The 22,666-nt window shown below is 44.9% G+C and overlaps 1 protein-coding gene across 6 annotated transcripts in view; it reads right to left on the bottom strand.

The window, feature by feature from the left end:
* Positions 1-22,666, bottom strand: part of PPFIBP2 (PPFIA binding protein 2) — a 142,680-nt gene that overhangs the window by 18,316 nt on the left and 101,698 nt on the right. For all 6 annotated transcript variants that reach the window (XM_008008017.3, XM_037999769.2, XM_037999770.2 and 3 more), the window contains 8 exons: positions 17,891-17,983; positions 13,157-13,268; positions 10,676-10,737; positions 9,480-9,555; positions 7,983-8,086; positions 6,103-6,170; positions 4,502-4,559; positions 3,462-3,503 (listed from right to left, as the gene is read on the bottom strand). In XM_008008017.3, the coding sequence (XP_008006208.1) occupies positions 3,462-3,503; positions 4,502-4,559; positions 6,103-6,170; positions 7,983-8,086; positions 9,480-9,555; positions 10,676-10,737; positions 13,157-13,268; positions 17,891-17,983 (615 nt within the window). The remainder of the gene's footprint in view (positions 1-3,461; positions 3,504-4,501; positions 4,560-6,102; positions 6,171-7,982; positions 8,087-9,479; positions 9,556-10,675; positions 10,738-13,156; positions 13,269-17,890; positions 17,984-22,666) is intronic.

Here is a 22,666-nt window from a genome sequence, read left to right on the forward strand (position 1 = left end):
AACATCATGTTAAGGCAAGCATAAAGATACACACACTCTTGGGGGAGGTGACAACAAGAAATGGGCCAGAGGACTACATGTCAACAGAGCTCTTTTGGGAACTTAGGATCATAGTCTGCATGAGGTAGAGCCTCAGTGCAGCCAGCTCCATGCTTGGACCCTGGCCATGGAAAGGTCTGAAAGAAATAAGTTGATTAAATGAGGAAGGAGATAGCACTTATTTGGTAAAGAGGCATATAATGGCCTCTAAATCTGCAAACCCAAGAGAAACACAGTGGAATGTACTGTGAAAGTGAGAATAAAAGAAAAGAGAAATTGAAGCAATGTCACTAAAGGAATCAGCTGTGGATCACCTGATTAGATCCAGAAGAAAAGTAATATGAAAAACAAACAGATTTCAAACTGACAAGTCAGAACAGTAAGGGAAGGCTGCTGTGACTGAGACATCTTCTGAAGTTCCATTTAGCTAAAAGCCAAATATCCAATATATTTCCAATTCAATTTGCTTATAAATGTATGTCCTAGAAATTGTTTGAGATTCAGTTCATTCATTGAACATTGACTATAACTCCCTAAAAATAATTCAGAAAGGAGAGATACAGGAAGAGGAAACTGAATTCTGAAAGAATTCTGGAAGAACTGGCTGGTAGAGGAGAAGTAACTAGAACCTTAAGAGAGGAAGGCCATGAGATTTTCAAGTTTGTGATGACCCATGACATAAAGATTAGACATGATCAGACATGTGGTCAAGACCCACAGTTTCCAAATGGTAGTTCATGTGCTGGCTGCTCTTCATAATTACCTGCAGCACTTGTAAAACAACATGAATTCCCAGATCCCTCCTGTGCCCAGTCCCTGATTCAGTCCCTCTGGAAGCACACCCCAGATGTCTATATTTTTAACAAGCATCTCAGATTAGCTCAGATTATACGAATGCAGTCAAACCCAGGAACCACTGACTGTGAGAAGGTAGTGTTCAAAAATTTTAGAGACCTGAAGGACATGACTCCAAGCTCCCTATTATATAGGACATATGGGAGGGGGGAAGAGCTCTCAAAAACAGGTTTCTGGTTGCATCATCACGTATGCTCCCTCAGGCGGGGCAGAGACAGCCAAGGAGCCAAGTGGGCCACCCGGGGAACTCCCTGAGGAGCTGAGATGCAAAGAGAACACATACCTAACCCAAGGATGGGGTTTAAAAGGCAGCCCAGACCTATAAGAAAGATAGCAAAAAGGAATCAAGGACAATGGAAAGGACTCTCTGAGCTCTGCTCAGGCCAAGAATAAGAGCTGGGGAGAAATGACTCACTGATGTGGAAGGCAGTGCAATGTCAGGACATGACGCAGATGCTCAACTCCAGTTCTGTTTCTCCAGTCTCCAAAAAGAACAATCCTCCTGGCTGTGGGGGAACAGAAGCCCCAGCCAAGGGAGTAGTATAGAACTGATTATCCAGCTGCTTTAAATTAGAACACAAAAGCAGCACTCCAGAATGGAAAGGGCCTAGGCTTAGAGTCAGACCAACTCAGACAAAGCTCTTTCTCTTCCACCTCTCAGGACCTCTGTTTGATCATTTCTAAATGGAGAATAACAATTCCTGCCTCAAGTTTGCCAGGAAATAACATATCCACAGGGCCTAGCACACAGTGGACAGTGGATAAGAAGAAAAACACAGGAAATATCACATACCCAGGGCCTAAAGAAACAGCAATCTAGAAGAGCAGTCCTTAGACCAAGGCAGGCGCTGGTGAGACTACATCTAGAATATCACACTCCAAGTCTGGTCCAGGGCACAACTTGAAGAATACATTGAGAAACTAATGCTGATCCTAAGAAGACTAGGTAGCAGCTTGAAAGGCTTGTGATCCATGCACATGAGAAGGTGATGTTCAGCACAGAGAACAGAGAACTCAGAGAGGGCAAGAGGGACTTAAATTCCAGAGCTGTCAGAAGTAAAGGAGATTGACTTTTTCCATGGGCTAGACACGGAGAGAGAGGATCAGCAGATGCACATTTTAGAGAAGCTCACAGAGGTAGAAAAGAATACAAAGGATGTCTTACAATGAAATGAGCTCTCAGTCACAGAAAGCAAGAGCCAGTTTAAGCAAGGGCCAGATACCAAAGTTAGGAATGCTGCAGAAAGATGGCTGTGGAACGGTTCTGCACCTGTGGAGCAGTTCTGGGGAGGACAGTGGTGTATGTGGGTGAGGGGAGAGGGGTGACCATGTTGAATAACTGAGGTTGTATAAGATTGTGATTATGGTCAAAACCATATAAGAATTAATCTTTTAATCTGGAGCATTTTTTTCCTGTATAAATAGTCCCACATCACTCATATTTCTTGGTAATCAAATTGGCATCTTAAACCTTGAGCCTGTGAGCTGGGCATGTTTCCAAAGGTGGAGGTGGTCACTTACAGGTGTGCTTTAGAAACACCTGCGAATGATCTCTGTGAAGCTGAGGTGGGAGGGGGGACTGCTGAGTGGTTTAACAGCTGTCTCCACAGGAAGCCTTTCAATTCACAAAGGGACCACACCAACCCCAGGTTCAAGGGCCTGTGTTCCAGAGCACCTGGGCAGGGGAGCAGGCAGAAGACTTTTGCTGTACAGTTCAGATGGCCCAAGGAATGGCTGCCCACTTGAAGCACCAACTGCTACAAATATGGAAGTGTAGAGAAGCCCCTTACATAGATGCAAATGTGCAGAAAAGATCTTTCTCTTACACAGATGTGGAGGGGCAGAGATGCCTCATATGACTCACCATATGGATGTGAAAACATAAAATGACCCTCTCAGGCAGAAGTCAGAAAGCAATGAGAAGCTCCATGTTTCATATGGACATGGAGGCAGGGGACAGAGAAGGGAAATGCCACCAGCCTCACAATACATTTTCCATATAATGTTATAAATGGTCGTTGGGTGTGGCTGAAATAATGCTAATGATATGAATCTTCATTTCTTTATGGGCTCAACATTTGTGCACTGGCCTAAAAACTTAATCCTCTTCCACGACAGGCTTCCCTGGAGAAAATCAGTCCTAATGGAATTTTTATAACATGACTTGTTCATCAAAGCGGGACTGAGTGTACACTCGTGTTTTTTTAACCATGACATATCACTCCAGAAAGGATGAGAGCTATCACATTCTTCAGTGTGCTGAGATCGTAGCAATCCCCTTCCCAGTGATTAAATCTAGATTACTTTGTTAAAGATTAATTTCTCTGAGCCTACAAAATGGAGGTGATAATAATAAATCCTGTCCCACAGATAATGGTAGTGAAAGCATATTAAATAGCTGAGTGCACATAAAAATAAAATGGGAGAGAAAAGTTGCTTCTTTCCTCTTGCCCTCTTACTCCTTACAGTTAGCACATTTTAAGGTTATGAAAACTATGACGTGCTAAGTTACAATACTAGCAAACAGTGTAAGCACAAATAGGCGATGGGGCATGAAGTCAATGTACCTTGGGTTCTACCACCGGGAAGGGCTGGTTCCCATCCATACACTATGGAGTAACAAGAGGATTTCGTTTATGTGGAGAAAAAGAGACTTGTGTTATTCACAAACAGCAACAACTCAGGACTACCTGTTTGCTTAAATCTGAAAGGCTTATCCCCTCCCTCCACATCTTCATGTCAAGTAATCATCATCCACGGCAGGAAAGATCCCCGTCCCACTCCATGGACAGATGTCCTGGGCAGCTGCCAGCAACATGACCATGGCAACCAAGAGACACGTGACCACAGGAGCAGAGACATTGAATAAGCCCAGGGCTCCTGCCAACTTCAGCGTTTATGGTTCTCCACTGTATCAACAAGGAGGCTGATGAACATTATTGGAGACCAAGGGATGGTATGCAGCACAGGCTCACTGAAGGGTTTCTATCAGGGCAGGTTCCCTTGGTCTCTAATGACCAAGCTCAAGAGCCTGCTACTATCCCTTGCAGGATGAGGTCCACCCACATGATCAAGGGCTACTCCCATATAAGGAGCCACAAAACCCTCCTCCATAGACTCTTACAACAGCTTACTCTCCAACATCCTGAAGATCCCACATCTTCCCTTGGGATCATCTCCTTTATTCACATTAATTCATCATTAAAAAATCTGTATGATGTCCCCAAGTGCCCCAGGGATATAGGACTAGTAGTCAAGATCTTCCCTGGCTTGATCTGTCTCATGGCTCTGACCTTACCTCGTCCTACTCCCCACCATTTCCCAAAACCTGCTGGTGCCTGGCAGACTCTAACCAAGCTTTGCCAACCTCAACATCTTCTCTCATCAATTCCAGGCAGCATTTCCTGAATTGTCCTTCCTATAAGATGCTTTGGGCCATACCCAGTTGGTTAATTTTCTCAAAATGTTCATGTAATTCCTGGTTCTCCCACAACTTTATAAAATCCTCTACAAGGTAGGGACCAGGACCTGCCTGTATATATCCCAGTACTATGCTAGGCCCAAAAAAGTAACTCAGTCATCTTTAAGGATAGGTTGATGAGCTGACCTTATCCATAGATTCACTTCTCAAGTCTTCTAGACTACAAGAGAGCTTTTTCTGAGCCCTGAAAAAAAACACAAAAGAAAGAAATAGTTATGAGAAGGAGGTACACGTTATCACTCATGCAGACGCCATTTCAAATGCTTAACCAGTGGTCTTGGGCTTAGGTTCAAGGTCATTGAAAAAAAAAATACCCTCTCATAATAGCCTTTACATACAAAATGAGACTGGCCCACCTTGGGGGATAGACTGGATCAATAATGTGTTAGCAAGGGCATGAGGGGGTCACTTAAATCCAAATGAAATGTTCTTGACATTGCACAAAAAGCCAGAATACACTCAATTCTGCTGCACTGAGGTGACAATTGTGTGGTCATAAAAGACCAAGGTCTACAGTGTCAAAAGAGCGGAAAGGCACTGATGCTGGGCTTGTCTGAGTCTAAGAGTAATCCAGGGACCAGGGACCTGGGCCTCCTCAGAGTGCAGATGAACACATTAGCCAGCCATGGCTCTAGAACATCACCTGCTAGGACCCTTCCACACTCTGCTCTGGATCTGCATGACCGTCTAGTCTGCTTAGACTCATTTGGTTCTCTCAGGGTCTATTTTGCAGAGAAGGGCACCAAATGTGTCAAGAGGCAATGCCAACAGTGGTCACAAGAGTAACCTGTGCCAGGTCTCCTTGGCAGTCATATTTCTCAGTTTATACGAATGTCATAATTTAAACAAATATTAGTCTCTTGTAAATCTGGTCAGTCTGAGTTCCTTGGTATTGACCTTCTCTCAGTGAACTCATAAACCACAATTCTTATTCTCCAAAACTAAGAATTGCCTGATCAACTTCTTTAACATTACCATTTTCCTCTGGGCTAAAGGCTCAAGGGAACAACTGCTTTCTGGAAAGTGGACTCAGAGTGCAGGCTCTGGAGACTCAGCACCATTCTGGGGAGTTTCTGTGATGCTTGTGGTCATCTGCCCCAACACCTTAGCTGAAAGGCAGCCTGCTCTTTGTAGTGAAGCCTCCATGTTACCCTTACATGGGGCTCAATTTCAAAATGTTTGCTAAAGTGCAGGCCTAGGGAACTAGATTTAGGTTTATTTTAGAGGGAACAAGAGAGATGGCAGTCAAATGACCTCAGAGGTGAGCCCATTATTAGTTCATTGTTGTGAAGCATCCCTAAAGCAATTAGACCAATTGCTATGAGAAGACATGGCCATCCCTAGAGAGCTTTGATTGCCAAAGGGCTAAATTCGCTCTAAGAGCAGGAAGCAGAGGCTGACAAAAGCAACACACATCACACGATGCTCTCAGCTGAGGAGCTGTTGTAAGACACAGATGAGTTGCAGCCACCTCTCCTCTGACGCTCCAATCCCTGGCCAGCTCCTTTCTCAGTGACAATGATCCACACCCTCAACCTGAAGGATGAGAAGCCCTTCTGTGGCCAAAAGAGGTAGGTTTGGTTTGTAACTGCCCTAACAACAGATGGGCAGGTGCACCTAGGATGCAGTGGCCATGCTTACCATTCATGGCCCTCACCATCCACTTCGGCAGCCCCAAGGCAAGCCTGAGAGCACAGTGGCTGTGGGGAAATGCCCAGGTCTCTTACCTGGCTTCCAGTGATTTCTGTGGCAGTGGAGGTGGCCCCACTGTAGGAGAGCTACATCTCGGAGGCATCTGCATCAGAGACAGAAGAGTCATGGTAGAGGACAGTCTGTTTGGGGACCACCCACCATCTTTCCCCCTTCTTTACATGATTCCTTTTAGGGAGATATTTCCTCCCTGGGTACAGCCATAGTGGATACATCATTATAGATGCCTTGCTCTTTCAAGATGCCAAGGGGGCATGGTAGGCCTATCAGTCCATCTGGGCCAGCTTGCCTCTCCTTCCTGGGCCCTAGAGCTTAGATTATGTTCATATCCCAGCAGTAGAGTCCTGAGACCTGGGTTCTTGGGCTTTTTCTGCTCCTTCCCTTCCTGAGCTTGGTTCTTCAGCTTTTCCTTTCATTCAGCAAGCCACTGCACACTCTTTTAAAAACAATTATTTTTGGCTTAGGTTAGCCAGAGCCAAATTTTGTTGCTTTCAATGAGAGAATCCCATTTGATATGGTCACCCAATAAACATCAGCAACATCTACTCCCTGCCAGGCCCTGTGCCAGGTCTGGAGCTAGCACTCCCCACATCTGGGAGACAGACAAGTAAATTAGGAGAACAGAACAATGTGCAATGCTCTTTTGGCTCCAACACCTGTAACATAATATGGGAATAGTGGGAGAGAGGGGCTCCCTCTCACTGATGGGACGGCTGAGAAAGCTTTGGAGAGGAGAACAGCTGAGCTGAATTTTGAGAAATGAAAACTGGTTAAGGCAAGAAAGGAAAGAACATTATAGGTGGAACGACCACGAGCTAATGATGGTATGAAAGAATACAGTCCCGTGTCTTGGATTGCACCTAGCACAACACTGTGCCTTCAGTAGTGCACCTAGCATCACAGGCGGAGCCACCTTGAGCTAATGGTGGTTATGAAAGAACACAGTCTCCAGTACTGCCTCTTTTCTCTAGATCCTAGCATCCTCTTGGTCTACTATAAGAACAACCCTGGCATTACAGTATAGTTTTAAAAGCCTAGGCTTTGTGGTCAGACCTGGGTTCAAGTCCAGATTCTGCCAGATAGAGTGTTCATCACAGTGACCACACAGAGGTATACAGTAAGACTTGGACACCGCTATTCTGTAATTGCCAGCAATCTGGTGTGCTTGTTCTGAGTCAATAACTGGCTCACTGGATGATGCTTTTGCTCCTTAATTTAAAAGGTTGAACTGAAGCACTAAGATTCTTTTCAGTTTGATAGTCTGAAGTTTCAGGAATCTCTTGGACCCTAGGCTGAAGCCCCTCCTTCACCTGAGGTTTTGTTTATTTGCATCTAGCTTAAGTCTAGAGAGAGTCATACAATAGGACCAGATTTTAAACAAACGAAATAGATGAGAAGGAAAATCTGTGTCCTGGCTATAGGGGCTGAAGGGCATATCTGTCAGGAAGGAATGCAGCATTTCAGAGGCTGCAGTTAATTCCTCTAAATGAGCAAGACATGTTCGTTCATTCAACAAATATTTGTTGAATTCTACTGGGTATCAGGCATTACTGCAGACTTTGGAGAAAGGGCGGTAGATAAATCAAACACTACCTTTGGTCTATGCTTACATTCCAGAGGAAAAAAAAAAGATAAAAATAAGCTAGCAGCCTGATTAAAAGAACTCCTATCCTTGAAAGTTCCAGTATCCACCACGCTGCCTCCAACCAGAGCACAGGCCAGAGCCTCAGCCTCTTGCTCCCCTATCCCCACCACAGCCTGAGGGGCACTTTAGTAAATTTAAGTATTCATCTGCCAAGATATGTACCTGACACCTGTCTGACTAGATCCTCCCTCAAGCTCAGGGCAAGCTTGGAGGAGCTGCTGAAGCCCTACATCATGGATGGAAACACAGTACCTCTTGTTTAAATAATTCTTCAGGGCCCTTATTTGTAGTGTTCCACTTTCTGAAACCTCCCTCCAGTTCTTCTTCATTGATTGAGAGAGTTCTCTCTGAAGGCCCTGCAAGCATTAATGCAGTAAGAGTGAATTGTTGAATTCATACTACGTGAATTGTTTAGAAACTTATAATCGTACCGCAAAATTTTAACATTGTTTCTCCTTCATTAAGAAGGACTAAGAAATATATAAAGGGACAATAAGAGTGTGATTCTGAAGAATCTTCAGGGCATCTGAGCAAGGGCTGGCATCAGGATCATTTCAAGGTCAAAGTTTATTTGCAGAACAGAGGTAAGGTACCCCCTGCCTCCAAACTTCTCACTCCTTAGCTACAGGCAATCAAAGCCCTGAGAGTGGCTTGATCCATGATCTTAAAAAGAGGGCTGTGAGGCCAGGTGCAGTGGCTCACGCCTATTATCTCAGCACTTTGGGAGGCTGAGGCAGGCGGATCACTTGAGGTCAGGAGTTCCAGACTAGCCTGGTCAACATGTTGAAACCCCATCTCCACTAAAAATACAAAAATTACAGGCAGGTGCCTGTAATCCCAGCTACTCAGGAGGCTGAGGCATAAGAATTGCTTAAAGTTGGGAGGCAGAGGTTACAGTGAGCTGAGATTGTGCCACTGCACTCCAACCTGGGTGACAGAGTGACACTCCATCTCAAAAAAAAAAAAAAAAAAGAGGGCTGTGTGTGAGGGCTGGCAGAGACCCTGGTCAGTGACCAGTCAGCCACATCCTGGCAGAGGCTTGGCTTCTTCCCAAGAAGAGGCAGAAGCTCAGCCAGAATCAGAGGTTCCTGAATATCCTTCAAAGCAGCCCTGTGTGTGAAACAGCTGCTTCCTCAGGATCTATGATGGGAGCCCAGGTCAATGGCATGAACAGTGAAGGCAGCCTGGCACATGCACCACTATGCCCATAAGAACCCTGATGCTGCTTGCATGTTGCATTCAGTCTGGGCAGCAAATATAAAACACAGCAGCTCTCTCTGTCCTGTGACTTCCTATAGCAACTCAGGCCCAGCAACTCGAAGAAGGCTCCCAGAAGGCCCTCTGAGTCTGCTGCAGAGCTTTAGATTTTCTAGGAGGTGGATGAGCTCTAATCCTCAATGACAGCACTGAGTTGATTTTTGATCCAGGTTTAATTGCACTTGCTGCCTCTAAGGTGTGTCCTGGGAAGGTGCATAAGAGACCCTCCAAGGATGGGGAATTCACAGGCTTTATATTCTTGGTGATCTGGATAGTCCCTGAAGGCCCTGAGCTGACTTCCATTTGGTAGTATTTCTGGAAATCAACAACTGCTAATTTCTCATCATGCAGAAAAGTCTAAACAGCTCTGTTCTCCAGTAGGGAGTCTTCTCCGAAACAGAAGTGAAACGGCTGCTAGCAGGACTGCCCCTGGATTTAACACAGCTGATGGAATATCTTTCAGAGACAATGAAGGACTGCCCTTGCTCTTACCTTGAGTGACCACCACAATCTCCTTTACCTTCCGGTACTGGTTTAACAGCCCCGTAAGCTCCTCTATCCGACGGTCCTGCCACAGTGTGAGCAGAGATTTAGATTAATGCTACGCTGGCAGCTCAGATGATTTCATTTTGGGACCCACACTATGTTCTGGGCACAAGGAGAAGAAATCCCACGTGGAACCAAAGGAAAAGAGTGTCCAGGCCCCATTCCACAGAGCTGGGATTTCAGTGGTCTGCCTCATAGGCATCTGCAGGCATTCACGACTCTACCTGAAGACTGTGAGTCATCTGAGACACCCTTCACAGGGCTTAAACATTTTCAGAAGCATGAAACTCACTGTCTTCCTACCTTCCTGAAGTGGTCATTGAAATCTGGCTCCTGGTCCTAGTGTTGCCCACTGGAGCGACACAAAAAAAGACTAAAATAAAGCTGTCATATTTATCCCAATATACTCATTTGTTCCCTAGGAGTCTGAGATACCTCATACTGCAGAGTAAATTCCCAGAGAAGATTGTTTCATTCAAGGCAAAGGCCTTGAAAGGAACTTGGGAGACCACACAGGTCGTAGATAAACTTGGGTGTGAAAGCTGGCTGTGCTATTTACTAGTTACCTGACCTTAGGCCAAATTACTTAAGTACTCTGAGTCTGTTTCCTCATCTGTAAAATGAAGGGTTGTGATCCTCAGAGATGATGTTTATACCAGCTAGGTACTCTTTATTTATAGAGGTGGCTATTTATGACTGTGCCAAAATTAGATGCAAAGGATATAAGATGGCAGAGTAAACTGAGGCATGGCATGCTGCCAAGTGTCTCTATGATGGTTCTATTGTCAGATCATGCATATGGGAGATTGGGGGGGCTATTTTGCTAGGAATTCCAGCAAGAGCTATGATATTGGCAGTGATCACAGCAGCAGCAGTATTTTTTTCCCCCCACACCAGCAGGAACAGGCAGGGCTATAATCTGCCTTTAGGAGATTCCATTTAGACAAACTTCCCATTTCTCAAAGCCAAAAACAGGTGGCTGAGGCCAGGTCTCTAGGAGGCATAAGTCATTCTCCTGACATACCCCTGTGTCAACGGCATAATAAGCATGGCCCTGTCCAGAATATCAGAGACCAGCAGGGACCAAACAGAGCCAGGGATGTAAGCATGGAAAAGACAAGGCTACCCAATGACCATCTTACCTTATCTTCATTGGCAAGCAGCAAAGTTTCCATCCCCATTTTCAGACGTTGAATTTCTTGGTCTAAAAGAATTCAGGTATAGAAATAATTATTTATATAAATGCAAACAGCTATCCACACTTGCTATGATGCCTCCCAAGTTCAAATGAAGACTTTCCTGAACATCGCTCTTTTAGTTCTTTAAAGAGGCCAGGATGGTGTCTGCCACAGACTCGTTCTCCTTAAATATTTGCTAGACTATGAAATGAAGGAATCCAGTATGCTGTCTTCTCTTTACAGACATTTATGGGCAAAATCAAAATGCCCATGTACTTGAGGTGACACAGAGGAAGCCAAAAATCTTTCAAAACCAACATCTCCTAAGAATATAGACATTTTTATCCTTTACAACTTGAGTAGGCATGTACCTGGGCTTCTGGCTGGCTTTGAAGAAAATCATACAGTCTGACAAATTGTAGAAAGAGGAGAATTTAACATTAAAAGAATCTACAGTTGAGTGAAGACTGGGAAATAAAAATTATGTAAAAGAGTTGGTACTTGGCTTAATTTGAAATGATATAGTCAAAACTGACTAACAAATGTTTAGATGTATTGGGATATATATATATATGCAAATGCTGGGTTAAGGATAAACAATCTTATTTCATCATAAACCAGAATTTCCCTATGGGCTGAGAAATCTGTCAGTCTGCGGTGGAAAACCCACAGCCTTCTCTCAGTTTGGACCCAACAGGGACTCTGTTGATTCCTTAACTGTTTTGGAGAGCCTAAGGAAGCTGGAAGTCATTTGCCAGATACTCTAGGAACTGGCACATAGCTAGATTGTTCAAAGAAGGATCTATGCCTCTTCCTAAATGGGAATAGGGATGTCTATATCAAAAAAAAGTACAAAAGTCAAGGGAATATATAGGCCTCCCATTTTCTTTTGGGATGCTTGTTACATCTAACAAGAATAGCAACAGTAGATCTATGGACTTTGTGTAAATAGTTGTGGAGATTAATTTTCAGAATAAAGTGGATAATCGCTTGCTCATTATTTAGGCTCTGGGTAGCTAATATCAGCTCTGCAGCTCACTTTGCTGGGGAGGGCAGTAAGCTCCATATGAAGACTGGCAAACCCTGATCCACTGGTCAGAACCTAACTTCGACAGCAAATGACCCAAGGATCAGCTCTAGAAAGTACCCAGTAATGGAGTGGGGTAGGGCCTGGGAGGCTCAGACTGTGGGGAGAGGAGGGGTAGACTGGGAAGGCTGCCTGGCCTAAGTCATGACATGGGGCACTCTCTGTCCAGGCTTAGCATCAGAGATAGTCCAGGGTGTCTTGGTAGAGCCCCGCCTCTACAAGCAGGCCTTGGCAGGTAGGCAACACAGCCAATGACTTGGGCGGACACTGAGAAAAGCTAGGAGAGGGATGAGCATGTTGATAACTAATTTCCTTCTCCAGCCTAAGCCACTGTTGCATGGCTTCCACACCCCAGCTGGGGATCCAAGCTAAGCAGTGCTGAGGCCAGGATGTGACTAGGTAGTGACACCAACCCGTAGGACTATATGATCTTCAGCATTGCTCTGCAGCCTGGTAGTGAGTGGAGAAGTTGAAAGGTGTGTGATCATTTTGTATACATGGCAAGCAGCCATAAAGATTTATGTGTTCATTACAGTAGTTGAGGATTTATCCTCTATTTTTGATCAGCAAGACTTGAACTCCTCAGGGACCATTCACCATCCTTTCACTTATTCAAGAAATATTTCTTAGGGAAATATTTCTACAATGAAATATTTCCACAAGAAATATTTCTACAATGGGCCAAATATTGTGCTGGGCTTTGTGGATATGCTCTTAAACAAGAAACATATAGTCCTTGCCCCAGAGTGGGGATAACACACAATACTGGTAAGTTATAATAAGTGCTAGGCAGGAAAAAGAAAGGATATTGAGTTAGAGAATAATAGGACTGGGGCCACCTATTTGAGTTAGGATGGCCAGGAAAGGTGTTTCTGAGAGGTAAGATTTGAAACCTCAAGAATGAAAAAGAACTGACTTGTTTCTGTAATCTCAGGGCCTTATACAAGCATCAGGCAGATATCCATGAAACGACTGAATAAATTGCTAAAGCCTCCCCTTTGGTGATGATACAGAAGTAAGGCCTTTCAATCAAATGAGAGAGTTAGGTATTTCCTGCATTTTCAGTAAAAGCTCCAGAGGTGGCTGCACAGAACTTCTGTGCATCTGAAAAAAGCCTTCTAGTTAGGGGAGAGTTCCATGGGAATGATTCCACAATAGTGCTGTATTGTAGGGACACACACAAACACACAAACTGGTGCATCCATCCACTTGGCCATGTTTGCACACATATATGCATGTCTATTAGCATGGCTACACACACAAGCATATGCACACTCATTTATAGAAAAACATGCTCACTTATAAGAGTAGGCCCGGGGACCCAGACAACTGCATTTTGTCACAGTCAAGCTAGTCACCTCTCTCTGTGTGGTCACCGTGGAGAGCTGCTGTCCGGGAGAGCTGGCTGTGCAGACGCTCAATTTCTGCATCTTTCAGGGCCACCTGTTCTTGCAGCTGGGCGACTTCAGCCTGGAAAAGCAACAGAGGATCCCTACCAGGTCAGAAGGACTGCTAAATCATGATGAAGTGCCTCTCGTCAGAGTCCAGAGCCCATCAGGCACCAGGGTGCATCAGGAGTTAGAAGAAGAGGTGAGCAGTAGCAGGGGCTCACTGCCGTCTCCACAGGTGGAACTCTGCTGACTGAACTCACTCTTCTAGGCCATCTTGGCCCTCCCCCACAGCTCTGGACATCAATGTGCTTCTTCCCCTGCATCTTCCTACCTGACCAGGTTTTCTCTCCCCTGCCCTGTGAGGACTGAGATTGTGATGAGGAGTTGGGATTCTGTGCAATGGGAGGGCTGTCCTTGGTGCAGAGGAGGATATTCTGGATGTGGTCTTCCTTCTCCTAAGATACTCATGCAATAACATTTAGAGACACCACTGTAACAAGTGCATGCAGCTTTCATCTTTCCAACCCACACAGAAAATACAGCAGAAGCCAAATCACCACTGGTGGAGAAAAGGTAAGCCAAGGGCTCCCTCCTTCAACACGCTCCTACCCTTTGGGCACAGTCACTGCCTCTCTCCAACCTCCAGGCATGTGTGCATGTTCACTCATATATAGATGTACAAACATTCAGGAGTGCTTAATTTACAGACTTTGGCAAAAAAGCATGTATACACAGCTCATAAGTACACACATACATTCATATTTGCACACACACAGGCAGCTGCACTAGATGGTTCCCATGTCGCAATTAAGTAGTGCAGGTTAAATTTCATACACAACACTAGGTGTGGTTGTTCATGCTTTCCCATACTCATTAGGAGATCAGAATTGTATAGGTCCTGTCCCAAGAGGTACCTGGATTTTGGAGTCAAACAAACCTTGATTCTCTTTAGTTGGGTGACCTTGGGCAAGTAAGTTAACCTTTCTGAGTCTCAGCTCACCTATAAAATGGGAAAAACTACACCTACTTCATGGGACTGCAATGAGGCTTAAGATAATGGTTATGAACGACCTAATCCAATATTTAGTATATACTAAGTGCTCAATAAATGCTACTGCTATTTGCTCCTCTCATCCTATTCTTTTCTTTGTGGATAATTGGTTCAATTCTCTCTGCATCAAACCAGGTAAGAAAAGGGATGCACATCGAATGTGGAGTTGGTCAATAAAAGACAGCAAAGGCTTCTCCTCTGGCCACCCCTTCCCCATGTGTTGGCCCTATCATGTCCCACCTTTGGTCCTCAAGGTCATAGTATGAGCTGTTCATTTCCACAAAGGCCCAAGTTAATATTTGAACAACCCCAAGTAATTAAGTGAATACTGGCCCTGTTGGCAACTCTGTTGCTGGACAGGCCTTGTGTTCAGTTTCAGCACAAAGACTGAGCACCCACCCTGATCAGCCCCTGCGCTCACTTGCTTACATCAAATCCTCACAAGAAACCACCTGAGGAAACAGTATCTCTGTAAGTCATCAGGGAGAAAACGGGAGTAATACAAGATTCTGTGTCAGTCACAGAGCTACTCGGTGACCAGGCCAGGATGCAAACCCTGGCCTGCTTGCTCCAGTGTCAGGGCTCCACCCACCACCGCATGTCTGCTTCTGAGTTAACAGGACAGATAAAGGCCACTCTTACCAGGCTTGGGCTCCCTGAGCCCACCTCAAGGGTTTCTGAACCACCTTCCCTAATATCCCCCAAATAGGACAGGGATGACCATATAAAGAGATGACAAGGGGTAGGGTTTCCTTATTCCAAAGTTCATAATGAAGCACTGCCCCTCTACTCACAGAGGCCAAGAGCTGGGTCCTGCTGTGCAACCCGCTTGCTGAGACATGCAGCGATGGAGCAGTTTATCAGAGCTCACTCAGGGCAAAGATGCCCATGGGCTTATGACTCATGGTGGCAATGGCTTCTGAAGATATTAGCTTTGGGACTCTCAACCTCCATTTCTACAAAGGCCAGATGATTCTTGAAAGATATTCCTTTACCTTTTCTTGCACTTCTCCATACCCATTTCTCCCTTTCTTTGTGGACAGGATGGGCACTGGTCTCTGTCAGAAGTCTGGATACCTGATGCTTGTCTGCTGGCCCCACAGTTAGGAATTCAGCAGTGTGTACTGATCAAGACAGAATCTAGCACCTGGCACTATGAGGCTCTTCTTCCTGAGCCCTGCCTCTAGGGGAGGTCCTGTAGGTATATACAATGGACCCTACAGACCAAGTGACTGGGTCCAACCTGCCTTGTGCCAATTTCCACAGAAATAGGTCAGACACTATAGGGGCTCTGTTATCCTTTGAACGATCTCTGTCCCCGCAGTTGGGAAGGCCAAGAACAGTCCAGAGACCTACTTGACTGTGTATGCTACCGCCACTTGACTGTGTATGCTACTGTCTGGGTCCCTGCAGGTGCTGTGCCTCATTAAACCCAGGGACCATGCCCTACTGTCATTGCACTGGGAGATGAATCCCCTTCAGGGACTGAGAGGCCTTAAGCAGAAAAGTGAAAAACTTCCAAAAACAGTGCTGGTTTTCTCTGCAGGGAATCAGGATGATGTTGGAAACAACATGAAGGCACAGGAATGACACAGACCCAGATGTGAATCTCAGCTTGACCACGCTGAGCCTCTGTTTCCTTCCCAGTCAAGTGAGAATAAAAAAACATATACCTCACTAGGTGATTTTATGGATTATATGATCAAATGTGTGCAAATAGCTTGGTACATTCTGGCACATAGGAAGTGCTCCACACCTGGTAGTTATTAAATAACCCTTAGCATCTCAAAGGTCTACATGCCAAGGCAAAGAGCTGGGGTAATTTAAAAAGAAAAGTGTTATTTGGTTTTATGACAGAGGGTGTACAACTTCAAAGGTTTCCCCAAGACAGGGCTTGTTTGAGTGGGGCATTGTGATGGAAGGTTCTGAGCTACTGGACAGTGCCCCTAGAGCTGGTGCCTGTGAAGCATACACATACACAACTACACTCAGATACACACAGGCCAGGACACAGATGGGTCTGATTGCCTAGGCTTGGTACCAAATAGCTGTAAAATCTTGGGAAAGTTAAATCTCTCTGTGCATCCATTTCATTATCTGTAAAATGATTAATCAAATTATTTTACATTTATACACTAGATTACATATTTACATATGTTCAGTGCTTTATTTTGATAACATGAGAAGTCATAAAATTTTAAATAATAGCATGATATAAAATTGCATATAAATTATCAACAATAAAAATTAAGAGACAGAGATAGGGAGACCGTGATGTTTGAATATTTCTTCCTGCCAAATCTCATGTTGAATTGTAATCCCCAGTATTGGAGGTGGGCCCTGGTAGGAGGTGACTGGATCATGAGGGTAGATTTCTCATGAATGGTGGTGCCACCCTCTTGGTGCTGCCCTCACAATTGTGAGTGAGTTCTCACGAGATGAGGTTGTTTAAAAGTTTGTGGCACCTCCTCTCCTCTCTCTCACTTACTCCTGCTTTTGCCTTCTGCCATGACTGAAAACTCCCTAAGGCTTCACTAGAAGCTGAGCAGATGCGACCAGCATGCTTCCTGTAAAACCTGCAGTACCCTGAGCCAATTAAAGCTCTTCTTTATAAATTACCTAGTCTAAGCTATTTACTTGTAGCAATGCAAGAATGGCCTGACACAGAAGAGAATACATGGAAGGAAATATTAGCACTGGTAGTACCTAGGTGGTATGAGTGCTTTTGATTCCTTTAATTTTTTACATTTTGAACATTCTCTATAGTGTGTGTTACTGTTTTTATAATAATTAGCAATTAACTTGCACAAAAAATAAAAATACAAAGTAGAAGTTAAGAAAATTCTAATAAAAACGATCCAGTAATGCCCTTGGGTGGCACCACAGACACAGTAGGGGAAGGCAGGTGTGAGCCTCCCATCTCCCCATACTCCCCAAAGGAAACCTAACTGTAGCCTAATGTAAACTTCCTGAAATTTAAATTACAATTCACCGTTTTAAAATCCAATGTGCAGGCCAAAAAAATTTATGGGCTACAAGTAACCCACTAGTTTTGATCTCTGCACTTTAGTATAGGAAAAGAAGGAAGAAACAAAGTGGGGAGGGAAGAAATTTATTTCACAATAGAATTTATTTTTGGTGTCCTTTAAATTGCAGGCTCCCTAGTTTAAGAGAACCATGATTTGATTGAAGAAATAATTCGAAGCTTATATCATTTTTAGGATTATATTTTGTGCCAAATATATAGCATGCCTATTTTTTGAAAAACTGATTCTAGAAGGGACTACTGAATTTAAAATGATGCATCCAACATCTGCTTTAGGACTCATGACTAACTGCTTGCCACTCACTTGCTCCCCCCACTCCTAGCCGCTTCTTGGTCCAGCTTCAGCCAGGCGTTATGGGGTGCAGGGAGAGGAAGCAGACTGGGTTACTACACTTGAGCAATTCATAATCTCACAGGCTTTCTCCATGAGGATCTTTCCTGGATCAAGTCTGTCTGCTGCACAATCTGGGCACTGTTGTGTGTCCACACTGGAGGGCTGATTTGCATTTTCAAACTTAGGCTACTGGAAACCCCCAAGTTGGAACGCAGACCTTCTCCACAAGGCCCTCGTACTCTCTCAATAAGCATCAGGTGTGCCGTTTACCTTTGTGGCCTTTAGCTTCCATTCATACTGATTCCGTTCATTTTCCAATTCTTCCACTTTGATTTTGAGGTGCCTGAGCTCTTGCAGTAACTCCTAGAGGGATGAGGGAGAAAGACAAAGTTCTGATGGTTAAAAGATGTGCTCTCGATTTACCAACCTGGTTAAGCTCATGCATAGGGGATGCAGCAACCACATCAAGCTCCACATAGCAGCTTTAATCTTTAAACATGTCCCTTGTTTCAGGAAAGCTGTATGGCCGTTAAAAAACAAAGGCCAGCGCATTCCAGACATAAGAAAGTGAAAACTTTCCTTTTAGTTTTAGAACCTGTTCTGCCTGCCCCTTTCTCTGACATCTATGTCCTCTGCGGGGTATGCCAGCATCACACGCATGAGTATAGGCAGGCAGGCGAGGCTTTGGAGTGGGAAGAACAGAGCTGCTGAAATGAGGCAGCTTCTTCCCTGTGATGCAAAGTAGTAGGAAGCAGGCTAATTGGGAGCATCTCTCTGTGCTGGGAGTGAAGGAAGATAGAAGAAGGGGCCTGTGATCCTGGAAGGCCTCATAGAGGAAAAAAATGAAACCCTAAGGGAACAAACGTTAAGGGCCAAATATAGATGCCATAATGGGTGTTCCAGTTCAGAGGAAGATAATGGTTTGAAGAAAGGAGGGAGGGAGAAAGCATCCAGGGAAGAGTAAAGATAGGAGACAGAAAGGGAGATAACTCATGGGGCTGGAGCTGAGGATGGGTGTAGGTACACAGTGGAAGATGAGGCTGGGAAGTTAAGGTGAGGCCCTAAGGTAAAGGCTTGAGGATGAGAATACATATGATGAGTTCTGATGCCATTCTTTGGACAGTAGTGATTCACTGAAGGTTGCTGAGTGGGGAGGTGACACAAACAATTTTCTCTTACATGGAATTCAAGCCCCTATATTCTGACTCCAGGACCCTTGTTTGTGAAACTGCTCCTTCTATAAAGATGACTCCACTAAGCACTGTTATCTTGAACCAAGATTCCCTTAACAGACAATTAGTCCTGCTGACTAGCTCCCATCAGAAGAATTGGCATAAAGATAATTATTTCCATAGGCTTTCTGAACTGCAGTCTCATACAACAAACTTCCTACTTAACATCACATGGATGCTGCACAGGCATCTCCGGACTGTCATGTGCCAAGTGGAATCCTCAACTCCTCTCCTAGTTACTCTCATCTTACTAAATGCCACATCCATCGATCTAACAGCTTATCCAGAAACATAGGATCTATCCTCAGCATCTCCCTCTCCTTCCTCCCCTTTGTATGCAATTCATCCCCAAGTTTTATTAATTCTACTTCCAGGAAAACGACTTGAATGTTGCATTTCTTTCCCACTCAGGCACCACCACTCTGGTCTAGCAATTAGCACTGACAGCCTGGACAGTCAATTCATTGGTTGCTTCTCGGTTGTCTTGCTCCTCTCAAAGCAGTTGACCCTGTGGCATCTGGGGGAGTGATATGATCAAACCATACATTAGATCACGGCACTCCCATGCTTCTCAAAGCTCATAAACTTCAACCCATGACCTGACACCTCCCTGCCTGCCTCTTGGATCACTCTTTCTCCCTAGTTATGCTCTAGCCACATGGATAATTTTCAGTTCCTCTCTCCAATTTAGGTCTTTGCAGGTAACATTCCCTCTGTCTGGAATTTTCTGCCAGGTTAACTCCTGCCCATCCTTCAGGTCTCCCTGAGTAAATCTATCCTGACCTCCATACTATATCAGGCCCCTCTGCTATATTCTCTTGTACTTCCTACATAATATGCAATTAAATATTTATTTGTATGACAGCTAACAGCTAGCTCTCCTCCTAAGCTGTAAACTCCATGAGGCATTTGCTAACCTCTGATTATCCTGCAGTGCCTGGCACATAGTAGGTATGCACAATTTGTCAATGAATGCACACATGAAACTCAAGTCATTATTTAACTGGCCTGGAGGTCTTGGCCTTCTGAGATAATCCACCACGAAGTGACATTGCTTACCCTTGAATTTCGTAGGGTCATTAATTAAGATTGCCTTCTAGCTGAGGTGAGCATTTGCTGATGCCCATTAAAAACAAAACAAAGAAAACTTCCGGCCAGGCATGGTGGTTCACGCCTGTAATCCCAACACTTTGAGAGGCCGAAAAAGGAAACTTCTCAGCTAAGGCTATTGCATCCATGATCTGCATCACTGGATATCAAGGCCTCAGTTACCTGCTTTGACTTGCAGCAGACCCTGAATCATTCTCTGAGAACATTATTGGCCCTGCCTGAGAGGCTCCAATGCCCACAAGTTGGGGGTTCTTCTGCTCAGCCTTGTATCCTAGCCAGGTTACTCAGTCTGTTGGAGAGGGTGTCAGGCCAGCTGATATCAGAATCAGAAGTATGCAGGTTCCTACTGCCTGAGGAGCTGCCACTGTGGGTACACAGCGATCATCCTCTCCAGGCTCTGTGACCTCTGGAACATCCTCTTCCTTCCATGTTACTTGTTGTCCATCACTGACTACCAACATGAGTACACGCACATTTTACCTTCCTTTAAAAGTCTTGCTGGAGTAACCTACTCAACATAGATCATGTGCCAACACACTCTCAAGGCTTCTCTATCCAAATCTACATTTACATCTTGACTTTCCTATTTTCCCCCTGTCCTTTAATGCAGCAGGAAATCTTTCCCACCGAATCCCTCCCCCCAACACCTATGTCTAGATTTTCAACAGGCTCTCTAATTGAGTATGGACCATAGTAACTTCCTACAGAGCCAGGGTACCCTCTGTAGTACTCATGGCTGCTGTGACCTCGGTCTTTTCTTGGGGAGCTTCCAAGTCCTTTTCAACAGTAGGTCTCCTTGGAGGCATAGACTTGTCTCTGCTGAAGCTGCTATCACCTGCCATGAGCAAAGTCACAGAGGACCAGGTCATCCCCATGTGGAAAGCCAAGTCCAGAGTCCCAGTCAGATACAGCCCCGTGTGGCTCAGTGGTTATAAAATCAGCCTGATGTGATGATGTGGGGGGGATTTTTCCTGGAAATTGAGATGACGACTTAATTATTCACAGCACATGAAAACTTGCATTTTATTTTTTCACTGGGGGTAAACATAAACTTGAAAGGATTCTTTTTCATAATACTTTTTTTTCCTTAAAAAAAAAATCATGTGAAACAAAACTTTGTTTAATCTCCCAGCCTGGGAGGAGGAATCAGTATCTGAGTCATATACATGGGAAGGGGAATCATGAGGCTTCCTGTGGCACAAATACCCCATCACTCAGAGCACCTGGTGCACCTCATTCCCAGCCCTTAAGGAGATGAGTGCCACCTGTTTGAGGGTTGGCCTCACCTGCTCAGACCCTGCTCAGTGAGGGTCACTGAGCTCACTTCACATCCCAAGAGGACTGAGTGAGTCCAAGCTCTGCCCAGAGGTAACAACAGATCCATGCCAAGCCACTGCACTCTGTTCTGGTTAGGAGAAACCCCAGCCCCTCCACGAGTGAAATGCCCCACACACGCATGCTCTGATATACTTAAGTGTGGTTCCTACAGGTGACCCCTCCCAACAGGCACAGTCCTGGCCGCAGGACTGGGACTCGGCCACACCGTCACTGGCCGCCACCTCCTCAGGGTGGTCCCTACTGTGTAACAGGCGCTCTTGAATCTGCCTGTGGATGTCCAGCTGCAGCCTACACATCTGCTCCTGCAGCTCACTGATCACATTCAGAACCGACTGTAGGAAGGAAAAGAAAGAAGAGAAAAGCGCTCCAGGTCAGACAGCTCTCAGATGCAGAACTCCTTAAGAGAACAGCACAGAGGTGCATGGGGCAGGGAGGAGGTGGCACCCAGTGGTCACTGTCGACAGCCCTCCACTTTCCTCACCAGAACCAAAAGACATGGCAATTTTCCTCAGGCCTGCCCCATCCAGGTGCCTGTCTGGCAGTTCGAACAAATCCCCAACAGCTCCTTTGTGCCATACTGTTGTGTCAACACCGAGATATGGAGTCTAGAAGAAACCCTTCATCTAAGCAGAAGCAATAGCAGATGTGGGTGCACACCAGGGCACACACACAAACACATCCCCTCTCCACGTATGCATGATACACACACTGACTCCCCTTACCCAAACACCCAGTGTGTCAGCACGTATGCACAGGTGACATATGGCACACAAAACACTTATCCATGACAATATGTACCTAAACTCTGAACTCGGTCAGGCACCAATATGCAATTTCAGTATCTTCATCTTACATTCCTCCATCTTGTCTACAAGATTATCCCAAGCAACGTTTTTGCAACACTTCAGTGAAATGTGGATTTACCTGGTCTACCACAAGACACATTCCTGGCCAAACCAATAAGGCCAATCTAATGTGACTCACTCCTCGAGGACACCAATCCCCACTACTTTGTCTCCTAGCTTCTTGCAAACCATCATAGAGTTGGCCCCAAACTCAATAGACTAAAATTTATTGAATCTATCACACTTTTGCCGTTTTGAAAATCAAGAAGGAAATGGTTCCAGTTTTCTAGAAACATTTGATTTTCCTGATTCCTTAAAGTTAATTTATAGCAAGCACTTTGGGGGACTACTGTCCTAAATTTTTTGTACCTGTCAGAGGCATCCATGGAATCAAGTCCATTTTTTCTTTGTTTTTCTTATTAAGAACATAACTCTGTGTGTGTTTGTGTGTGTGTGTGTGGCTTTGTGTTGTCCTCAGCATTATCCTTTAGTTTGGGATGTCCCCTTCCTGACACTGGTCA

This window comes from Chlorocebus sabaeus, chromosome 1 (assembly GCF_047675955.1).
Source record: "Chlorocebus sabaeus isolate Y175 chromosome 1, mChlSab1.0.hap1, whole genome shotgun sequence".
Taxonomy (NCBI): Eukaryota; Metazoa; Chordata; class Mammalia; order Primates; family Cercopithecidae; genus Chlorocebus; species Chlorocebus sabaeus.